A 23,193-nucleotide genomic window follows, 5' to 3' on the forward strand; every position below is an offset into this window, starting at 1 on the left:
CTACAGACTACACACACACACACACACACACACACACACACACACACACACACACACACACACACACACACACACACACACACACACACACACACACACACACACACCCACACACACACACACACACACTCAATGCAGTGTACGTCTAACGCCATAACAAGGTGCTGAACACTCGCAGACACAATCAAACACACAGTGGCGGGAGCAAGACGATTGTGTGTTACACTATTATAATGCAATGGCAAGGTTCAACTTTGAGACTCAGCTCCAAGAGATACTTGGTGTCCCAGACTCAATTTGGCTGGGATGCGTCCAAGTTGACCTGAACAAACCCGAGATAGGCCGTGGCTCGGATGCCACTGTGTATACAAGTGAGTTGGAGGGTCTCCCTGTTGCTGTGAAGGTCTTACATAGTATTTTACTCCAACAGGGCAATGTCGGGCGTGCAGCTCTTCTGCAGCGATTCGGCACTGAGTGCCTAGTCATGCGGCGACTGCAGCATGAAAGAATTGTGCGACTGCTCGGGATCGGCATTGCTCCCAATCAATCTCCGTGTATAGTGGTAGAACTGATGGCCGGCTCGCTAGGTGATCGAATTGGAGCTGTTCCAAGAGAGCCATTCGCGCAAAGCCTTCAGTATCTTGTCGACACGGCGGAAGGTTTGCGTTTTCTGCACGGCAAGAACATTTTGCATCGCGATTTGAAACCCCACAACATCTTGATCACGGCAGGGAGAGCCAAGATAGCTGATGTAGGTTTGGCCCGCTCTCTTCACGGTGGTCAAGGTGCAGACTTGACAACTCTGACACGGTGCCCCGGTACGCCTTATTTTATGCCGCCAGAGAGCCTGCAAGTGGGCACAACATACGACGAAAAACTGGATGTGTTTTCTCTAGGAGTGGTGATGCTGTCGCTGCTTGTGGGACGACCGCCTTCCCCAACTGAAGCTACTGTTCTGCTGGAGAATGGAACGCGGAGATCAGTTCCGGAGGGTCGCCGACGCAAAGCAGATCTGGATCGACTGGGCTCGGATCACCCACTGCATTCTCTAATCGTGTCGTGTCTGCATGATGATCCTGGATCTAGACCCACATCGGCTGATGTTCACATGCACTTACTGCAGATCTCACCTCGCTCTATGGTATGGATGTACTCACATAGTATAACATGACTTTGTACTCACTGTGCTGTACTGTTAGCATACAGCCTAGCTGGGTATACATGCAATGTGTAAATGTGTAAATGTGTAAATGGGCAATACTGGCTGATGTATGCCTGAATGGTGCAGCTACCAGAGCATACATTAGACCTGGCTTTGCCCATGTACACACTCATACTCTGAGGGCACGTTCGCCAAATTGTCACTCTTTGACTTTTCCAGGAGATTCGTTTTTCTGAAGAGGTGGCCTTATGGGCCTCTTCAGAAAAACGAACTCCTCGAAACTCCACAACCTCGTCCGATGGGAGGGGTGGATTAGTTCCGAAGAGTTTTATATGGCTACGTCACGTAGTACGTGGAGATGGTCGATCTGATCGGACGTCATCATCGCCAAGACAATTCGACTGAAAAATTTGTTCGAACAGTTGATGAAGACAATTCGAACGCCCCCTAAGTCTTAGCTGGCTGTGCAGCATGACATTTTATTACACATGATAAGGATCCTGATATTTCAGTGGAGGCGGCGCACCCTGTCTGGACTGTTACACTTCAACAAAGCAAAACACTGACGTGTGCAAGATGATTGTATTGAAAAACACAGGCCTCACAATAACATGCTGGCTGGTGACTGGCTGTTCCCATGACATCAGCCATGTGACGTGTACATAGCAGTAGTGTGCATCTGCAGTATGCATAGTATAGCCCAGTGAAATTATGTAATCAACTGGGGGGGGGGGGTTGTTATAGATTTGTATAGGTCCCTTATCCAGAATGATAACATGAAAACATAAAGTAGTGGATCAGAGCCCTGAAGGGTCGTCCGTGATTAAAAAATTAAAAAATCCGTCCTCATACAAAAGGGGTTGGGCGGTCAGGAGTGCTCGCGGAATTTAATTTTTTTATTTTTCCGAGTCCAATTTTCATAAACCTTTTTTTGCTTCAGTGACTTTCATACAGTTGTTGCACTGACTGTGCAGTGTACTGACTGTACTCGTAATGTCGCAAACACCAGTATGATGAACATGTAGTTGTAGGACGTGCATGGCCGTTGGTAGACCTGCTAAAACAAAAACAAACAAAAACCAGAAACAAAACAAAACAAACTAGTACAGTAGCTACTAGTACAATGTACCTGACACAGGTGCAGTCAGTGACCCTGGGGTCAGGAGTTCTTATTTTCTAGCTGGGCATTGGGAAAAATCAAAAAATTAATGGGAAAAAATGGGGCAGGCTGGGTGGGTTAGAGACAATTTTGCACGAGGGTGGATTTTTTTAATTTTCGATAATTACGGACGAGACTCCTAAATCCATAATAGCAGTGACCAGTTAGTACTACTCAATATACAGAGATTACTGCTCCACTCCGTCAATTTTGAATTCTTCCTTGCAAAATAATTGAATGCTCTCTTTCGGATTTGTGAAATTGTCTCGTTGTACTACACACCACGGATTTTTGTGTTTTCTGTGATCCATAGGTAGACATGCTTCAATTGGGTGCACGCAGAGCATATGAATCCGGACCATAGTGTGTGTGTGTGTGTGTGTGTGTGTTTGCGTGTGTATTGTATTGTATTGTATTTATTTAAAAGGATTCTCCAAAAGCAAATGGATGCTTATCACGGAAGTCTCCCACATAAATATCGCAAGAAAAATGGGGAAATGGGGGAGAGGAGAGTGGAAGATGAAGGATGGGAAGAAGGGAAACAAGTACCTAAATATCGAGGTATAAAAGCAGGAAAGAAATCGACGAGGGAAGAAATCACCTCAGCAGATAATAGCGGGACATTTAGATGAAAAAAAACTAGTATGCGTGTGCATGTGTGTGTTTGTGTGTGAATATGTGTGAATGTGTGTATGTGTGTGTGTGTATGCGTGTGCTTGTGCATGTGTGTGTTTGTGTGTGAATATATGTGTTTGTGAATACACAAAGGTCAAAAAGAATGGTTCCACCAATTTTATATACATACGTTGTGACGCTGCGTTTCATGCACGTAGCTAAATGCTAAGGCAATCATCACCAGACATCAGACAACTAATGCTTTTGTCGCGGGATAGCTTGTTCTTATTGTGGGGGATACGCATGGGCATGTAGAGGAGGTGTGAGTTATCAATGCAGGGCATGCATGGGAAGAGTGAGTGATGAGAATTACATTACAGGATGGGCATGCGCGGTAGGCGCGAACTATGCATGGAGCATGCAGAGGCGGAGAAACCACCAGGCAGGACAAGGGTAAGCCATGGGGGCACTGGGCGATTCCATCCCGCGACAGCGCGTCCACTACAGCGCGAGGCATTTCAGAGCGACCACTTCAGCGCAAAGCACTTTCGCGTGTACTATAGTACGCAGTACTAGTATCTTACGCATTGTCGTACGCACGGAATTAGTGGTCTCGTCTGCACTCTCGCTAGCGGAATTTGGTGATTTGGTGATTCTTTGACAAACTTGTTTTCACATAAGAAAGGGTTTGCTCCCCACACCGGAGCTCGCGCTATTCCACCGACTTTACTTGACACTTGACTGACTCACGACTGCCATCCAGAGCACACGAGAAGTCCATCGAACCTTCGACTCGGCAAACCTGCAAGAAAGCACCACTCCCTGCTCAATACACAGTGTTTCGGGGAGTCAGTCAAGTGTCAAGTAAAGTCGGCGGAATAGCGCGAGCTCCGGTGTGGGGAGCAAACCCTTTCTTACAAGTCATCGCCGAAGTCGCCACCACTACTTCGTACTGTTTTCACATAGTTTGAATTATTTAGTTGGCATATAGCGATATGACAAGAGAATCCGTAGATTAGAAATGATGAAGTTGACCAACATTCGAAAAAAATTCAAAATTAGTGATTTCTCCAATTGCACGTCTGACTTCCAGGACGCGAACTCGATCTTTAAGTCAAGTGGATGAAGCTTTCCCAGCTGGGATGCGCTGGCCAGCTTGCATCTGGCTGGCAAGAAGCTCCGTACGCAAAGCCTCTATCTTCAGTTTCTCCAACAGCATCCATACGTTGGGGCGGGTGATGTTCACCTTTCGGCTAAATCGATGGTGCCATCCCTCAACACTGTTGTTGGTCCTGACGTCCCTTCCATGGCAGCACCTTAGCGACATCGGAACATTAGCATTCTCAATCCAACCAATCGAAGGCGGCTGTGACCTGGTCTTCTGGCAGGAATGGCAATGCCATCAGTTGACGACAGCAGTCCTGTAGGTTACCAGCACTGTAAAGTTCCTGCATGCGGCGTGATGCCGGCTGCCGGCTAATTGGTGCCCGTACGTACATTAACATGTACGGCGCTGAAGTGCCTCCCGCGGAAAAAATCTGCGCTGAAGAAATTGGCGCTGATATGTCCTGCGTTTAAATCGCGCTGAAATCATTGGCGCTGTCAAGACACGGCGCTGAAATGGCACCGAGCTGAAATGCCTCGCGCTAAGGCGGTCGCGCTGAAGTGCACCGCGCTAACATGGACGCGCTATCGCGGGAGGTTACCCAGTGGGCAGGGGTGTGATGTTTTGCGGTGGAAGCACACTGTGGTGTCCACATTCCACAGCCGCAGGTATTCAGAGGATGTGGCGGTGATAGTGGTAGCGCGCGGTGGCTATGTCACGGCAGAGTAGGTGGAGAGGTAAAACTTGTTTTGGTGTCTCACACCTCCTCTACATGCCCATGCGTATCCCCCACAATAAGAACAAGCTATCCCGCGACAAAAGCATTTGTATTGTATTCTATTATTTTACTTGGGCATTCCCAACAGACCCTCAGGTCTTCTTACAGGGTGCCCAAGATTAATGAAATTGTTAAGCTCCTGGCGAAATGAATTGGGGATATGATTTGTGTGAAGGGATTCGGGAAGCGCATTAAAGCGGTCAGCACCAAGGAATGAAATAGATCGGTATCCAGCTTGAGCTTGCACAATGGGTAAGGAAAGGGAACAATTGACTTGGCCGCGGGTTACTCTATCTGTGTGAGCGCAGTCACGGCGAAGGGAGAACATGTCAGAGAGGAGTGAACTGCAGATATTGTGGATGCAACGGAACACGAAGAATATGGACTTAGTATGATCTATTTTTGTCTAAGCTACTTATGTGGTATCGCTCAAGCAAGTATGATGTCCGCGTGAATGTGTCATGCTCGAATATGCATCTAAGTGCTCTCTTACTTATGCGTAGCAGCTGATCTCTCACTTTGTCAGCGAGGCAGTGCTGGCGTACTCGAGCTTGCTCTGGACTACTGACACGTAGAACTGCCTTCTGGCCTGGGCAGCAATGTTCCTCCTTCCACGTCGAAAAGCACCTAGTTTCTTTCCGATGTCTTCCCTGAGGGAGTTAACGTGGGCACTGAAACTTAAAGTTGAATCGAGAGTCAGTCCTAGATACTTCACTTCGTCAGACGGGGCAATAACAGTCGAACCACAGACAATGCTCAGGTTAGGTGGAGGATGTGAGCGTCTGCTGTGGATCAGTAGTACTTGGCTCTTGCTGGAGTTCAGGAGCAGGCCGCGATCTGTGAGGTGCTGCTTCACCACTGAAAAATCTTCTTCTAAGTAAGACATGAGAATTTGTGGACACTTTCCAGAGGCATACAGGGTGGTGTCGTCTGCATAAAGGAGGCATTGGTAACGCAATGGCAGAGTGGGGACAAGTCGAGTGTAGATGCTGAAGAGGGTAGGGCCTAGGACGGAACCCTGGGGAACGCCCCTAGTGCAGGTTCTACAGTCACTTGTGGTTCCGTTCATTTCTACGTGTTGCTGTCGGTGAGACAGATACGACTTGAACCAGTCAAGAGCATTTCCACGGATCTTCAGATTGTGAAGGTCATCTATTAGTGTTTGGTAGTGGACGCGGTCAAAGGCTTTGCTCATATCGAGCAGCAGTACGGCCGTATAGTCTCCGGTATCCATGCTTCTCTGCCAGTTATTGATGGCAAGTGTTAACAGGTCCTCAGTACTGTGGTTCCGCCTGTATGCAAACTGTTCATTTGGAATTTCTCCGGGTGTGATGTCCAGATGGTCATGAAGCTGCTGGAGCACTAGTGATTCCAAGACTTTGGAGATAATGGGCAGTAGCGAGACTGGGCGATAGTTGGACCTGTCGTAGTGGTCGCCTATCTTAAACACTGGATACACAGACGCTAGTTTGTAGGCTGACGGTATCTTTCCGCTAGACAATGACTGGTTGAAGATGGAAATTAAGGAATTGGCCAGCTCGGCGGCATGGTGTTTCAAGATGTAAGCTGGTATGCCGTCTGATCCAGATGCTTTCGTGGTATTCAATCGTTTGAGAATCTTCATTACTGCTGCTGTTGTAACGGGTTGGAACTCGAGAAGGCAGTTGTCTAACCAGTCGTCCGCCGGAGTGTCTGGGGTCGTAAGAGCAGCGCGGTGTTCTTCATGGAAGATATTGCCTAGGGTATCTGACTAAGATGAGAGTGAGGCTTTCGGTGTGGGGAGGAATTTTCTCCTTCCAGTTATGTGATTCAGCACTGCCCATTGGAGTCTAGGATTTCCTGTAGCGGCACTGAACTTATCCTTGTAGTACACACTTTTCAGTTTGCGGTTTAGTAAAGTTCCTTGACGACGTATTGCACGATACTGCTGTCGGAGGCGGTCATCCATGGGGTGCTTTATAAAGGCGCGATGGGCTGAGCTTCATCGATGAAACATCTGTTTCAGCTCTGGGGTGACCCAGGGCTGGGGGCGGGGTTTGGAATAAGCTGCGCGCTTCTGGGTAACGAATGGTGCAAGATCATCTAGTACCGTCATGACACTTTGTTGCCAGTGGCTTGCCGCTGCATCTAGAGCATAACCGCCGGATATATCGGAGGGGTCAAGGATGTGTGTTAGAGCTGCAGACGTTACACTACGGTCAAGGTGAGCCAGGCTAGGTTGGCGTCTTGGAGAGAATTGCTCGTGTGGCTGTTCAAAGTTAGCTCTACTAACACGGACAGAGAGGCCAATAAGATGGTGGTCGGACAAGCCATCGACGCTGTGAACAAATGTACTATGAAGAGACATGGGAGAGGGAGACGGAGCAGCCGTTGTCATTATTGTCGCTATGAGTGCAAGGTCTAGGCATGACTGACTAGGAACTCTGGTGGGCTGTAGTATGACGTTGTGTAAGCTGTGGTCAGCGCAGAGGCCATTAGTTGTCTGATGATTGCCTTAGCATTTAGCTACGTGCATGAAACGCAGCGTTACAACGTATGCATAATTATATAATTGGTGGAACAATTCTTTTTTTACCTTTGTGGTTATGCTCCCCCCTTGTGGTGTTGAGCACTGTTGAAACCTGGGTATACCCACTTATGTGTGTGTGAATATATGTGTTTGTGAATATGTGTGTTTGTGTATGGTGTTATTTTTTACGTGTCTCTCTAGTCCGCAGATCGCTATTTGAGTCAGTTTGCAGACATTCTGACTCAACTGCAAACGATCGCCACACAACAGCAGGCAATCATCACCCGAGTGACAGCTGTGGAAGAGAAAGTGAACGGCATGGATGCATTGAGGGAGAGAGTTTCCACCATCGACACTAACCTCAGTGCCCACTCCTCAACTCTCGCTTCACTCAACTCCAACGTGGATACACGCTTGGCTGCAGTGGACTCACGCTTTGCTGCATCGGATTCACGCTTTGCTGCCCTGGAGTTACTTGCCTCCAGGCAGTTGTCACCTTCACCATCAACTGCATCATCATCAGCAGCAGCAGTAGTAGCTGCATCTCAACCATGGAAGGTTGGTCTACTTTTGAAAGGCTTACTTTTACAAGTACAAGTTTATGCGACGGTGTATCAAATTTCTCCTACAGTCTGTTGCCCTGCATGACTGGGTGTGTAGTGGTACGTGTATGACGTCATCATGCATTAGTTGAGTATAGTTTACATACACACAACACTGGTGTGTGTTCAAGTCTGAGTTTCACTATGCAGGGCAAAACCATGAGTATATATGACTAGTTATGCCACAAATGATATTAGTTTAGTCCTTTCCTTTGTTCGTTTTGCTGCCGACTACATTGTTGTTGCCTCAAGGTTGAGTTGTGGTCATGGCAGCGCTTGAAACTGCTTTGTCATGGACACTCCGGAGGATTGATAGCGCTGCCCATTCTGATCAATTCTGTAGGGTTGTATAGTCAAAAATGTGTTCCCTCACCTTAGGGTGATGTATATCCTATCATCTACTCCTTATACGAAACATGAGGTCAATGAAAATTTGAAATCGAAGTATGAAGTGTATGACCACCCAGCCAGGTTTGACATCACTACTTTCTCCCTCTATGGTCCTAGTGTTGTTTGGTGTTGTTCTTACTGCTCTCCTGTACTGCAGCGTGATTACACACAGATCCGCAAATCAAGGTACTCATTTGGTAGATATGGCAGTGGGAGAGATCAGTTTAACTGTCCTAGCGGACTAGCAACCAACAAAGCTGGTGACCTGATCTTCTGTGACACCCGCAACCACAGAATAAAGGTAACTGAACTCACAGTACAATGCTAACCGACAAGTACAGTTTTGTATATAAATGTCACTCTGATAGATGACCTGCTCAGGAGGGTCTGTGTGTGCATTTGTATAATTGAAAAATAAGGATCCCAATTGGTCAGGTTGAAGATGCTCAAGAATGTCTCAAACAGTAGTAGACAATCCCTTGGATGAATTCTTCAACATTCTAAATTTTACGTTATTGCACCATCCAGTTAACCTGTACACCCAGTGAACACAAGAGCTGAGAAGTTGATATGAGCAGAATGTCATTTCTCTTCGGAAGTGATCAGTTTTTCTAAACTATCAAACTGGAGAAAGGTGATCATTGTAAATCACAAAAGACTTTGAATACCTGTGACACCCCCACTCGTTAATATTTTCTTGGCCGAGCCATTCCGATTTTTATTTTATTTTATTTTTACTAAGTACACAACCTACTCGTTAGAAGGGGAGAAGACAACAGAGTATACAATAACAAAACAGCAGGGAGAGTAGGGGCTGCAAAGCAAGCCTGTGCTGGTGAGGCAAGCCCACAACACCAACCTATGGTCTCGGCGTTAACGTGAGCTTGCGCACCATAGCCTAAAAGAAGGGGGTGATTTAGCGATAAAGACAAGAGAAGGTTAGGTAGAATGGTTGAGAAGAGAGAGAGATAGAGAGAGGGGGGGGGGGGTGGAGAGAGAACAAGAAGAGAGAAAAATAGATTCAAAGGCAGTTCAGATGCACTGGACATGATGCAATGCTTTGGGGGGGGGGGGGGGAGCTTCAAGATGGAAATAGTTCTGAACTGTTAGAGGGAGTCTGTGGCCCAAAGCCACTGGCTGCGGCGAAGATTGTAGTGGACGTTCGCTTTGAAGGATTGTAGGCCCTTAGGAGATTGCACATCACCACCGCAACGAGGACATTTACATTGTGATATTGATATCTCAGACCCTGAAGGCAGCTGCTTTGCTCCAACCGAGCTCATCAGTGCTGGTTGGTAATAGTGGATGATTCGGATGAAATGAGTGATTGATGTTGTATAGGGGAAAACTTTCACAATTTTACACTTTCCGAGTCTCTAGTGTGACATGCCCTAGCAAACAAAGGGGTTAGGTGATAACCGACAGTTTTATCAGATGTGACAATACAAGCGTGCAGTGCTTGGACATTCAGCACTCGTATGTATGAGTGGCTATTGGCTACTAGTAGCACCTCTCTTTGTTTGTTGATTTTGCACCAATTCTAGTACTGCAGACGACCTGAAAGCATGTCCCAGTAACGCACACTTGCACTGTCTGTTATCACCTAAAGCCTCAGTGTCCTATAGCATGCCACACTTCGATGTAGAAAGCGCACAATTGCGACTGTTTTACCCTCTTATAACATTATCCCTTCATCCGGATCATCCACTATTACCAACCTCTACTGATGAGCTCTGTTGGACCAAAAAGCTATCTGGAGGGTCTGAAAAGTCAATATCTCAACTAAAGTGTCCTGGCTGTGGTGGTGATGTGCAAGTGGAATGGGGTGGCCGACAGCACATTGGGCGTGTAAGTGTGACCGACATTTTTGGACGAGCTTTTCGCTAGATTTACACTATAGAACTGCAACCAAATGTTTACTACATGTATGTTTGGATCTGGGCTATGTATGGGTGCATGGTTGTGTTAACATTTGTAAATTGTATTCCTTTTTGTCAATACACTTAGATACACGGTGTTGATGGCCAGTTCAAGCAGACGACTGGTCGGAAGGGTACAAACTGTGGAGAGTTCGATTTCCCAACAGCCGTGCATGTAACAGATGATGAACGAGTGATCATTGCTGATGCTTCCAACCACCGACTACAGGTATGGTTTCGGTGTTCCAATCATGTTGTAAGGATTACATGTAAACAGCAGCCTCTTTTACGTGCAAAATTGATCAACAATGCAGTAAAGCCAGCTGCTCAGAAAAACTTCAAAAGGCCCAGAGAAACAAAAGAGAAAACCCGCACACGGTGGGGGGCCGTCCGTAAATTCATGTATTTACTTAGAGACATCTAGTAGGCGTTTCTTTCTTGACCCACCCACCCCCAGCAATGCCCCCCCCCCAAAATGCAGATAAAAAAGTTATCGTGTCCGTTCCCGAAGGGAACTCACGACAACCGCTATTATATAACACCCAGTAATACCACTCATAATAAACACCATGCATTGCTATGAACACATAATTATACAGTACAGTTGACTCCACATATAACGAACTCGCATATTAACGAATTTCGTGGTATAGCAAACCCTTGTCCATGTCCCTGTTTGAACCCAAACAAAATTGACGCTTTATAGCGAACAGTTTTCGTTATAACGAACCAAATCTTGTAGGGTCGCATGTACATGTAAAGCAAGTGCACCTGAGTCATACTGTCATGGGCTACATGTGCACCTGAACCTGAAACCAAGCCCAAGAATCCTGTTTCACACCTACAAGTCTGCTGGTAGCTAGCTGAATGTCACTGCATGCAAGCGCATGTTTCTGGGAGTACAGAGCATGGCTGTGTATTGTGTCCCTGTCTACTCTGCTGTGATGCGTGTAGTGCAGTGTAGTGCATCTCAACGCCTACCTGTACTAGCTGTAGCACTGCTACATCATGTACATGTACACACGCGGTATGGTATGCATGCACTCTGAAATGTATTTTTTAGAAACGCCTTGCAGGCGAACCCACCACAAACGCCTGTTAGACGTCTCTAAGTAAATACATGTGTTTACAGACGACCCCTGAGTAATCAACAACATACAATTACACATACATGGAAATTTTACACAAACTATTGTTGTCATTGGATACCCACATTATAACCCATACAGAAGTAAATACCTCTTTGTAATACAATTTTATTGAAATGGTTTTCTTGCTGCAATGATGAGCACTTACTAACTAATGGCTCATGTTGCGAGCAAAACCTGTATTTGTTGTGCAGCACCACTGTTATTTCACACACACTCTCTCCTCTTCATACATTGGTCCACACATGTTAACACCCAAACACACACTTACACTAACATACACTCACACACGCTCAACCACCCACCCGCAGAATACACACTCAAAAACCTGTGCACATACCTGCATACATCCATTCTCTCTCAAGTGTACACAGAACCACACACACTGCCAACTTGTGACATTTCATGACCATAAACGACGAAAGGAGAGCAGATACCAGGTAGAACACAGGATTGAGCCACATTGCAAGGAGATAGAAATGTGTTGCTTCTCCACACATGTGTGGCAAGCAAGGTAGCAGAGTTTGGAGAAGAATCATCAACAGAACAATGAAGCAGACTATCGACATTGTTGGTGGTGTCAGTCAGTCCGGAGAAGCCCAATTCATGACCGTCGTAAACCACTACATTCTGCCATCAGCCATCTATGACCGACAGAAGACGGGGATGTCCCTAGCTTTTAAGTCATGAGTAGTTGCATCCCATCGCCTGTATTTTTCTAACTTGGACAACATCTCAAAGAAGTATTGGGCAGCTGTCCAAACAGGAGTTGATTGGAAATCTGGGAGTTTTGGCATTCTGGCAAGGTGACCTAGCCCCTCAGGGCAATGCTGGCCAAAGCATGTTGAAATATCTGGTTTCATGGACTGCTGTCAGAAGAGTCCAGCACTCATTACTATTCACTAGGATGGAGGTTATACAGGAACAGTAAGATGTTATTTGGTGCATAGGGACAGGTTTCGTGGACAAAACACATCACAGTTCACTAAAGGCATTTTGTGCTTCAACATTGCACCGGTGCAATTCTCTTTTAGCGAGTAAACCGGTGTAGCAACAGAACCAACGTAGAGAGGAATAGGGGCAAATCCTCTGTTGCCTTCCCTTTCACAACAACAATGTTGCCGATGTCAGATGGTGCGATGTTCCTTTCAGCCACAAGGAATTTTTTATCTTATCGACATTGATATTTAAAGCCCAACAAACAGACACATCCGGCAACATGCACAGACCCCCTACACGAAAAAACACATCTGAACACACACACGCTACTACTACTACTACTACTACTACTACTACTACTACTACTACTACTACTACTACTACTACTACTACTACTACTACTACTACTACTACTACTACTACTACTACTACTACTACTACTACTACTACTACTACTACTACTACTACTACTACTACTACTACTACTACTACTACTACTACTACTACTACTACTACTACTACTACTACTACTACTACTACTACTACTACTACTACTACTACTACTACTACTACTACTACTACTACTACTACTACTACTACTACTACTACTACTACTACTACTACTACTACTACTACTACTACTACTACTACTACTACTACTACTACTACTACTACTACTACTACTACTACTACTACTACTACTACTACTACTACTACTACTACTACTACTACTACTACTACTACTACTACTACTACTACTACTACTACTACTACTACTACTACTACTACTACTACTACTACTACTACTACTACTACTACTACTACTACTACTACTACTACTACTACTACTACTACTACTACTACTACTACTACTACTACTACTACTACTACTACTACTACTACTACTACTACTACTACTACTACTACTACTACTACTACTACTACTACTACTACTACTACTACTACTACAACTACTACTACTAGCAGCATGACTGCCCAGATGGGCAAGTGTCACCCCTATGAAAAGGGGACCAGAAAACGGGAGTCGGATCACAAGCAGGACCGCGAATGTCTGGCTAGGTCCTGCTGCCGGCAGAAATTGCGTTTACAATGAGGGCAGCTGAGGGGCAGAGCTGCTCTCTCAGCAGCAGATGGTCTCGCACCACGATTGCAGTTGTGACGCTTGAACCCGGCCGCAGAACGGAAGCATCGCTGACATGTTGGGCAGTGCTGCTGGCAACAAGCTGAAAGTGGCACAGACAGACTAGACTGACTGTTGATGTGGGAGAACTCGTGACCCCCCCCCCCCCCCACACACCTCAGACCTCAGACATGCCCATCGCGGGAGCGATGATAGCGAACAGCTATGTTAGACATAGCAACTTGTGCTGGGATTACACCATTCAACAGCTTGCAAGGCTGATGAATTGACCGCCACTATTTTTAGCCTGGTATCCACCACACAGCTGTTTGAAGTGACTTTTTCTGGCCAGTGAATCCCACACACGCACACACACACACAAACCCCCACACACAAGTACGAGTATACTAGCCTTATACGAGTGTTTTTTTCTACAATTTGTATGATCACCACCTCGTTTACTAGCCTTCTTACTTAGTTTTATCACATTCATCAGCAACTCTTATGTGTCTATTGTATCACCACAAGACTACTTAACCTTTGTATGTTCACCGCTCACCCTTACTTTGTATGTTCACCGCTTACCCTTACTTTGTATGTTCACCGCTTACCCTTACTTTGTATGTTCACCGCTTACCCTTACTTGTATGTTCACCGCTTACCCTTACTTTGTATGTGTGTCGCTTACCCTTACAGTAACTTGTAAGTAGTTCCATAAAGTAGTAAAGTAGTTCCGTAAAGTCCACTGATGACTGCAGCAGAGTTAAACAGGGTCTGTAATTACACACCCTGTTTAACTCTAAACGCGTTTACTTGCATGGTAATGTCTCTGGCACTAATACTGCTTATAGTGCTAATTATACTTTTGTCTCCTCGAAAACTGTACGAAGAATTTGACGAGGTTATTTGCCATTTCTAAATCATCTTGATTTCTCCTGTCCATCTCCATGCCCCCTCTGCAGATCACTGACAAGGACTTCTCCAAGTTCAGCACCAGAGGAAGTTTTGGATCAGGAATTGGCGAGTTCAATTTCCCAGCTGGTGTTGTCCTAGTGAACCACAGCGCACTGGGCCAGTGCCTTGCTGTGACTGATACATGTAACCATCGGGTTCAGGTAATAACCAGACAGTACACACTGTACATGTACAGTTGTATTGTGTAAAATCCCTCTCCTACCCACTAACAGTGTACTGTGGTATACATAAAGATAGAACTAGCCTATATCACTGTTCAGCATCAAGTTGTGGGACTGTTTTCAATCATGTAACAGCAGGTCAAGCATATATTCTTAACACAGTACAATCCCAGTTGATAACTTTAGTGGAAGTCAATTGTGCCATAATTATGCATTGGCAAGCATGCATGTATGCGGGCTGGGAGGGGGGGGGGGGGGAGGGGGAGTTGCATGTTTGATGGGTGTGTCAGCTAGTTCTGCTGGTGGGTGCTCTAAAGCCAGATTGTGACTGCGTGTGTTGCCATCTACTATACATGTATTACAGTATTACGTTCACTGGGGGGGGGGGGGGGGGGGAGGTAAGTGCTGTTAAACCCTTTTCTGCACCATGCCCTAAACCACTCACACATGTGTGGTGAGCCTCTAAGTGGAATAATTTCCCCGAAGTCCATCCAGAGTAAGTCGATTTCAGTATAAGTTATCTTCCGTTGGATGGATCGATAGGCAATCCATCATCTCAAGATGCCTTTGAATCCCTTGCCCTTTAAGCTTTGGAAATGAGCATGTAAAAGGACAAGCGCATTGGTATGCAGGTCGGGGGCATTGGTGGGACGTGTGTGGGTGGAGCCGTTTGAGTGTGGGTGAGCGGGTCAATTTGGCTGGTGTTTGTGTGTGGGGGCTTGAGGGTGTGTACACGATTGTATGTGTGTGTGTGTGTGTGTGTGTGTGTGTGTGTGTGTGTGTGTGTGTGTGTGTGTGTGTGTCCCATATGGTGTAGTGGTATGTGCAGTGATTTCCAATCCATAGGTTGTGGGTTCGATTCCTGACGATTATGGTCACACACGTCTTTCTTCTCTTTCTCAGACCCCTTCTGATTTTCCTTTCATTCACCTGGGTGGTTACAAACAGTCAGTGCATGCCGGAGTATGCGGTGTGGTGAGTGTGCGAGAAAAAATGAAAAAAGACCAAAAGGTAGGGATTCACTGGCTAAAAAAGCCACTTCGTAGCTGTGTGGTGTAGACCAGGCTGAATAGTGGCGGTCAATTCTTCAGCCTTGCAAGCTGTTGAATGGTGCAATCCCAGCACAAGTTGCTATGGCTTCTGCTGTAGTATCGCTATCATCGCCTCCGGCGATGGGCGTCAAATGGTCAAATGAGGAGTTTGTGCTTGTGCACTCTGTGTATGTGCGGGCATGTGTATGTGTGTGTGTGTGTACGTGCGTGCGTGCGTGTGTATGTGTGTATGTGTGTATGTTTGTGTGTGTGTGTCGCATATGGTGCAGTGGTATGTGCAGTCGATTTCCAATCGGGAGGTTGCGGGTTCAATTCCCGATGATTATGGTCGCACCCGTCTTTCTTCTCTTTCTCATTCTCCTAGCTCTTCTTTCATTCTACTGGGTGGTTACGAACAGCCAGTATATGCCAGAGTATGTGGTGTGGCGTGTGTGTGTGTGTAAAAAGAAAAGAAAAATAGGGATTCACTGGCTAGAAGAAGCCACTTTAATCACCTGTGTGGTGGATACCAGGCTAATAATTAGTGGCGGTAAATTCATCCGACTTGCAAGCTGTTAAATGGTGTAATGCCAGCACAAGTTGCTATGACTAGCATAGCTGTTCGCTATCATCGCTATCATCGCTTCCGCGATGGGCATGTCTGAGGTCTGAGGTCTGAGGTGTGTGTGTGTATAGGTGTGTATGTGTGTATGTGTGTGTGTAGGGTGTGTGTATATGCAAGCTTTTGTATGTGTGTGTATGTGTGTGTATGTGTGTGTGTGTGTGTGTGTTCGCGTCCATGCGTGTGTGTGTGTATGTGCAAGCATAATTTTGTGTGTGTGTGTGTGTGTGTGTGTGTGTATATATAATAATTATGTGTGTGCGTGTGTGTGTGTGTGTGTATATGCAAGCTTTTGTATGTGTGTGTATGTGTGTGTGTGCGCATGCACGCGTGTGTGTGTGTATGTGCAAGCATAATTTTGTGTGTGTGTGTGCGTGTATATAATAATTATGTGTGTGCGGGTGTGTGTGTGTGTGTGTGTGTGTGAGTGTGTATGAGTTCGTGCGTGTGTGTGTGTGTGTATGTATGTATGAATATGCATGAGAGTTGCATTGGCATACTGGTACTTGACTACAGGTCTGTTTGTTAGAAAACTTCATAAAGTTCTATCACAGCCAAACCACCAAATCTAGTTGTAAGTTGTCTACTTCAGGTACTGATGTATTACATATCTTACAGGTTTACACACACTTGAGAGGAATCAAAAGCGTTTCAGCGGTAACTCTGAGTTTCACGGTTTTAATCGATCATCAGACAACAACTCACAGGTGTATATTCTTCTATGTACACTGGTACTGTACAGGTTGTGCCATGCAGTGGTGAGACAGGATATGCGTTTGGAACGAGAGGTAGTGGTCAAGGCCAATTTCAATTTCCAAGAGGCATCGCAGTGTACCACAACAGGTTGTTTGTTGCTGACGAGGACAACCATCGCATCCAGGTATGTTATCATGTTAATCTGGCAACAACGTCAACAATGATGCCGAATACGACAACAACCGCAATGACAACGACGGCAACAACGATGATGACGACAGAGACGACGGCGACAACAACAACAACAACAACAACAACAACAACAACGACGACAAAAACGACAATAACGACAACAGCGACAACAACGACAACAGCGACAACAACAACAACAACAACAACAACTACTACTACTACTAAAACTACAGTACCGGCAACTGAAATCCGACCCCTGGGCGGTGGGTTTACATTCTAGCGGTCTCTGTTTCGTAGTTTTACCATCCCGTGTAGGGTCTTTGCAATGTGAGCACTGTGAGCTCAGGGGGTCGGATTTCAGTTGCCTGCACTGTAGTACAGCAGCAGCAGCAGCAGCAGCAGCAGCAGCAGCAGCAAGTTCAGCTTTATATTGTTGTGACAGGTCTTTGTAGGTGGTTGTTCCAAACTTTGATGCTTACACTTCATTCTGATTGACTTGACACTTGACTGACTCATGACTGCCGTCTAGAGCCCATGATCAGCAAGTGGAAGGTTTGACTCAGAAAATCTGCAAAAATGCCACCCTCTGCTATATGCAGTGTTCTGGGGAATTCCCCCTGTATCAGCTGAGCTTCAGAACGTTACTGTAATCTGTGCTCTGAGAGCACTGAAAAATGTGTTGCTCTCTGGCAAGAGCCGAGATCCAAAGTTTGGAGTAGCCAGCTTCTTCAATTATATCCACTGAAATTGCAATATCTACATGTAGATCTGGAATTATATTGTTTCTTTTTTGCATGTCTAGTGTGCATGAGACTTTACTGTAATTGACACCCCATCTATCGGAATATACACTGGACAAGGTCGGGCAGGAAAATATTCATCCAATCAGAAATGAATGTGTACGTCAGGCAAGTGCTTGTTGGCCATGTTCGCCTGTTACTTGTCCTTTTCAGTGTAAGAGTGTATAGGCTGATGTGAAGTTAGACTCTTAAACATCATGTCTATACATCATGTCACAAACCAAACAGTGTCTGTGCTACAATAAATACATACATAGTAATCAAATGTTGGTGCCAGGTCCATGTTTCACCTCAGGTTTTGAGTTTTTACAGTTGCACACCAGTAACCTTATCATCACTACAATAATGATGGTAGCTATGCACTGTGTGTTGGAGTATTATTCTTACACTCCTGTTATATCTATACTCTTGCTGTCACCACAGTGGTGTGTGTGAATGTTCAATTTTTTTATTCCTGCAAAAGGTGATGACCGTCGATGGAGAGTATATCACTTCATTCGGTTCTCGGGGCAGCGCTTTCGGGGTTTTCACTTCGTTCGGGTCAAAGGGCAGCGCTTTTGGTCAGCTGCAGGAACCGTGGCATGTCACTACAGATACCTACGGCAATGTTCTAGTCGTAGATCGAGGCAATGGACGTGTTATGGTAAGGGAGAGCTTGTTGTCGTGTTCTTCTTTCTAAATACCTACAGGCAGAGAGTAGTACCCAGTACATATACAACAGTGGAGCATGGTCAGTTTGTTGCTAGTCTGTGATTCATGGTCAGTGCAATCATCAGACAACACTGATATGAACACAGAAAGTGATGTACACTGCATGCACAGAGTACAAGTAAAGCAAGAGTACATTAGCTCTTACAGTTCAAAAAACAAGGGTACATTCTACTCTTACACTACTTTCTTGTATAAAAGTGTGTCTCACATGTAAGCTTGCAATGAATACTAGTACTAGCATGATTTGCAAAATGGTACCTCTGGCACATATGCTTTAGGGTTTACCTAGTGTCCATGCATACTCAGACTGTGTGGAGTGCTGAATGTCTGGAGAACAGAGCAAGGAATACAGTGGACACACATCAATGCTACAACCAAGTCCGGGACGTACTGTAGCTGTGTTCTTACTGTATGCTTGGCTTGCATGTTAACATTTAGAGAAATGCCTAATTTGATATACGTGCCATGTTGTGGTGGATTCTGTTTACGCCGATGTAAAAGGCCGTTGTTTGAGGTAACGTTACTGAATCCCTGACCGAAATTGTCTCCATGTTGCTGGTTTGACGCATATTCATCTTTCAATGAATGTAAACATACTTCAGAAGTAGCAAAGTGGTTTACACACCTAGCAGTAATACATCCAAAGAGAAGCCGGTGTGCCTTATACTACGATGGTCAAATCAACAGTAGTAAATGAGAAAGATGTTTCTATTTGGTGCCAAACAATTCAAATTGTTCAGATGGGGCTTTTTAGTCCAGTGCGGCTAATACTCCAGTGCGGCTTATACTCCAGTGTGGCTTGTACTCCAGTGTGGCTTATACTCCAGTGTGGCTTATACTCCAATGTGGATTATACCCCAGTGCGGCTTATATTCCAGTGTCGCCTATATTCCAGTGTGGCGTAACCATGCTAACCCATACCTTCCATGATACCATCAACCATACATGAATTGCGCATCATTCATGTACCACCCATACATCATCCATACATCACCATGCATCAACCATCTATAATACGTGTTATTCCTGTACGCTCACCAGTGTTGTCCATGTTCTCTGCAGGTATATGCCGCAGAAACATACACACCGCTGGCTGAGTTTGGAAAAGGAGAGCTGGACACGCCGATGGGTGTCTGCGTGACAAGTGAGGGCTTAGTAGCTGTTTCCTGTTATGGAAACCACAAGATTTTTGTGTTTTGAAGGTTTCTTGTTAGACACCTGTCATCAGTCACCTGCTCACACTTTTGTATGCATCATAACATAAATGACCATAGCGTGACACAAACTGTTCTTGTATCCCATCCTACTCCTCTACCCTCCCCCCCCCCCCCAACACAAACACACACACACACACAAGTACACACACACACACACACACACACACACACACACACACACACACACACACACACACACACACACACACATAAACACAACCCCTTAGTTGTACATCTTTGATAATTTTCAGTTGTCTTTTCTACACTTCTCGTTGAGAATTTAGTTTTCCTCCACTCATCCGCTGCCTTGCTTGGTGACGTGTTCTATCTTACAGCAGTCTCACATGAACTGAACACATCCCACGCATGTTATACCACATTACTTTGATTTCCTTAATGGATTAGGTAGATGCCGCAACAGTTATTCCACACCAGTTATTCTTAGATAGCTTCTGGTTCCCGGTGTTTATTAACCCGGGTATCTCAGAAAAGAACGTTTGCAATTGCTAGAATACAAATCTGTTCAGTGGCGGATATATTTTTGCATTGGTCCCTTCTTCTTTATTTTAATCCTTGTCTCTCCACCTGAGTTCATGATACATTATATGTAGGCTGTAATAGTTCTGAATTTTTTTAATTTTACTTATTGGATTGTTTTCTCGCAGATTAATCATATGATTAGGATATCTATGCAACAGTTAGTTTGAATTGTTCACATCGACATCACGTTTTCCTTGTACTGATTCTGTCCACTCACGTGGTTGGTGCACATGGTACATGGTGCTTGTGTGTGTGTGTGTGTGTGTGTGTGTGTGTGTGTGCGTGCGCGTGTGTGCGTGCGCGCGTGTGCACGCAGGCGTGCGTGCGCGTGCATGCACCCCCGTCCGCGTGCGTGTATGTGCATGTGTGTGTGCATGTGTGTGTGTGTGTGTGTGTGTTTGTGTGTGTGTGTGTGTTTACAAAACTCACTTCATACCTGTGTGGTGTGTACCACTACTAAGGCTAAATAGTTGCGGTCAATTCTTTAGCCTTGTAAGCTGTTGAATGGTGCAATCCCCGCACAAGTTGCTATGGCTTCTGCCGTAGCACCGCTACCATCGCCTCCAGCGATGGGCGTCGAAAGGTCAAAGGTGTTTGTGTGTGTGTGTGTGTGTGTGTGTGTGTGTATGTGTGTTGATACTGTTGAAAATAACGTGCAAGGTACCAGTGTTTGTAATGTCTTCTTCCATTAATGCAGTATCCTGTGTATAGCGGTGACCTCATAACGTGAACAGCATCCATACTGTATAGATAGTACTGTTTTGACCATAGCAAAGTCAACTCCTGATATAACCAACACCATTGTACAGGAGAGTTACTTCTCTATAGGCCAGGTTCTTTATAACCGAAATGCACTCACACCATACAAGCAACACAGCATGTAGCTCATGACAGTATGATTGGTTTAATATGTGAGACATTGCACTACCGGACGGGCAATGTACAGTTGTGGCAAGTGAAATCCGACACTTGCCATAGGGGACAGCGCCTCAAATGGACATCAATGATGTAATGCACTGCACCTAATTTGTACTATAGAGCCGTATGCATCACAAACAGGTCGAAAGGTCACAGCTTAGATACACGCAGTTCACAAACATGGTACACATAAGGAGTATTGGTATCCAATTCCCATTCATTTTTGCCAGCACCTTTTGAACCTTGACTGTGATGAGTACGAATTCTGTCATCAGACAGATAAAGTTTTATGCAGCACATGTACTGTACGTATGCAGGGCTGCAGAGGCTGCAGGATGCACGGTGCAGTCCCTTATGCCAAGTGTCGGACTTCACTTGCCACAACTGTAGTTAGCATGGCGCCCCACAAGATGAAGAGATATGGTGGTTCCTTATCAACGAAAATTATTTGATCTACTGTAAGGGATCTTTTGTTTGTATGAGTCTAAACAGGGACATGGACTCTGATTGGCTATGAGTATGATCACGAAATTCGCCAAGTGCGGGTGCGCTACAAGTGAAGTCGATTGCATTCTGACATATTCCGTGTGGTGTACACCTTGTGTGTATTGGGGACGGATTCTCAAAGCTGCGCCTTTCATGTGGATTGGGCGGGACAGGGTTATGTTTTGCTCATATCACCAAGAGCCCAATTGGCAGGGCCCCGGTCATGCGCCATATGAATCATATTATGAACGAGAGACAGTGGTAAATAATACCCCAGTTACAACTCTCTGATATGCCCTGTACAATCATATACATGCATGATCTTATCATCTTAGGGGTTAACTACACATTCTCACAGCTCTCTTCCAGATGAGTCAAAGAAAATGAGATTCTTACATCAGAATTTCTACGTTCCCTCGTCCTGGCTTGGTTGAGCACTCCTTCTCATTAGCGTCAATGTTATAATTATGCCCTCGTGCAAAACTCGCTGTGTTTATCGTAGTTAGAGCAATCCGACATTGATTCTTTGCCCCTCTCTCTCTCCCCCCGCCCCTCTCCCCCCCCCCCCCACACACACACACTACGTCTGAGCTCTGCTGAGGAGACCTAACATTAGGCTAACAATGTCTAAACAGCTAACTGTCTGGTGATTAGTATTATTTGACAAGTTCCTGTACAATATGTACATGGTATTCAGTCATGTACAGTCATGTACATGTACTGGAGTATCCTGATGACAGGGTACCACCTGCTGGAGGTGCATTGAAACCCGTGTTCCTGATTGCAACCGGAGACAGGTTGGTATAGGATCCCGGTCCTCCGACTACTCTGTGAACCGCGTGGAGTCATGCCCCGGTTAACCCCCGATTCGTCCTCTGTTGTGCCCAGGGAGTTGTAAAGACCTTACACAATTACCTGTCCTGCTCGTGATATGCTGTCATCATCATACATGTACCTGGTAAACTATCAAGTCAGGTGTATCGTCAGGCTCTCGTGCTCTATGGGACGGCATCTTGCTCGCGAAGGCCTTCCTACTTCTCAACAAATACGTTCTATCTTCCTTAGAACTCGGATGTTGAGCCAATATTATATGTAAAGAGAAAAGACCAATAAGTTACGTGTTATGACTAACACTACAGTCCACCAAGGTAACGACATCTTATAGAGTTAGATAGTGCTACAACAAGGCAAAAAACTGATAAAGGGTATTGAAACATTCAACAACCTGACGCCTAGCTCCAACACATGTACGAAGCGCAAACCAATAACCTTCCAACTTTGAAGGCTCCGGTGTGGAAAGTTCCAATGAGGGGAAGGGATGCGCCGCGAAGTTGTGCGCATGTGTATGTCCCTCGGCAACTAAGAATGTTGAACGCT

At 45.5% G+C, this 23,193-nt stretch overlaps 1 protein-coding gene across 1 annotated transcript; it reads left to right on the forward strand.

Annotated features, from left to right (window-relative positions):
* Positions 1-205: 205 nt before the first annotated feature.
* Positions 206-17,858, forward strand: LOC135818266 (uncharacterized). The gene is made up of 6 exons (XM_065331622.1): positions 206-1,141; positions 7,530-7,886; positions 8,478-8,621; positions 10,328-10,468; positions 14,430-14,582; positions 16,999-17,858. Exons 1-6 carry the CDS (start codon positions 239-241, stop codon positions 17,422-17,424), a joined length of 2,124 nt encoding a protein of 707 aa, XP_065187694.1. The 5' UTR covers positions 206-238; the 3' UTR covers positions 17,425-17,858.
* The last annotated feature ends 5,335 nt before the right edge of the window (positions 17,859-23,193 follow it).

Source organism: Sycon ciliatum, chromosome 5 (assembly GCF_964019385.1).
Source record: "Sycon ciliatum chromosome 5, ocSycCili1.1, whole genome shotgun sequence".
NCBI lineage: Eukaryota > Metazoa > Porifera > Calcarea > Leucosolenida > Sycettidae > Sycon > Sycon ciliatum.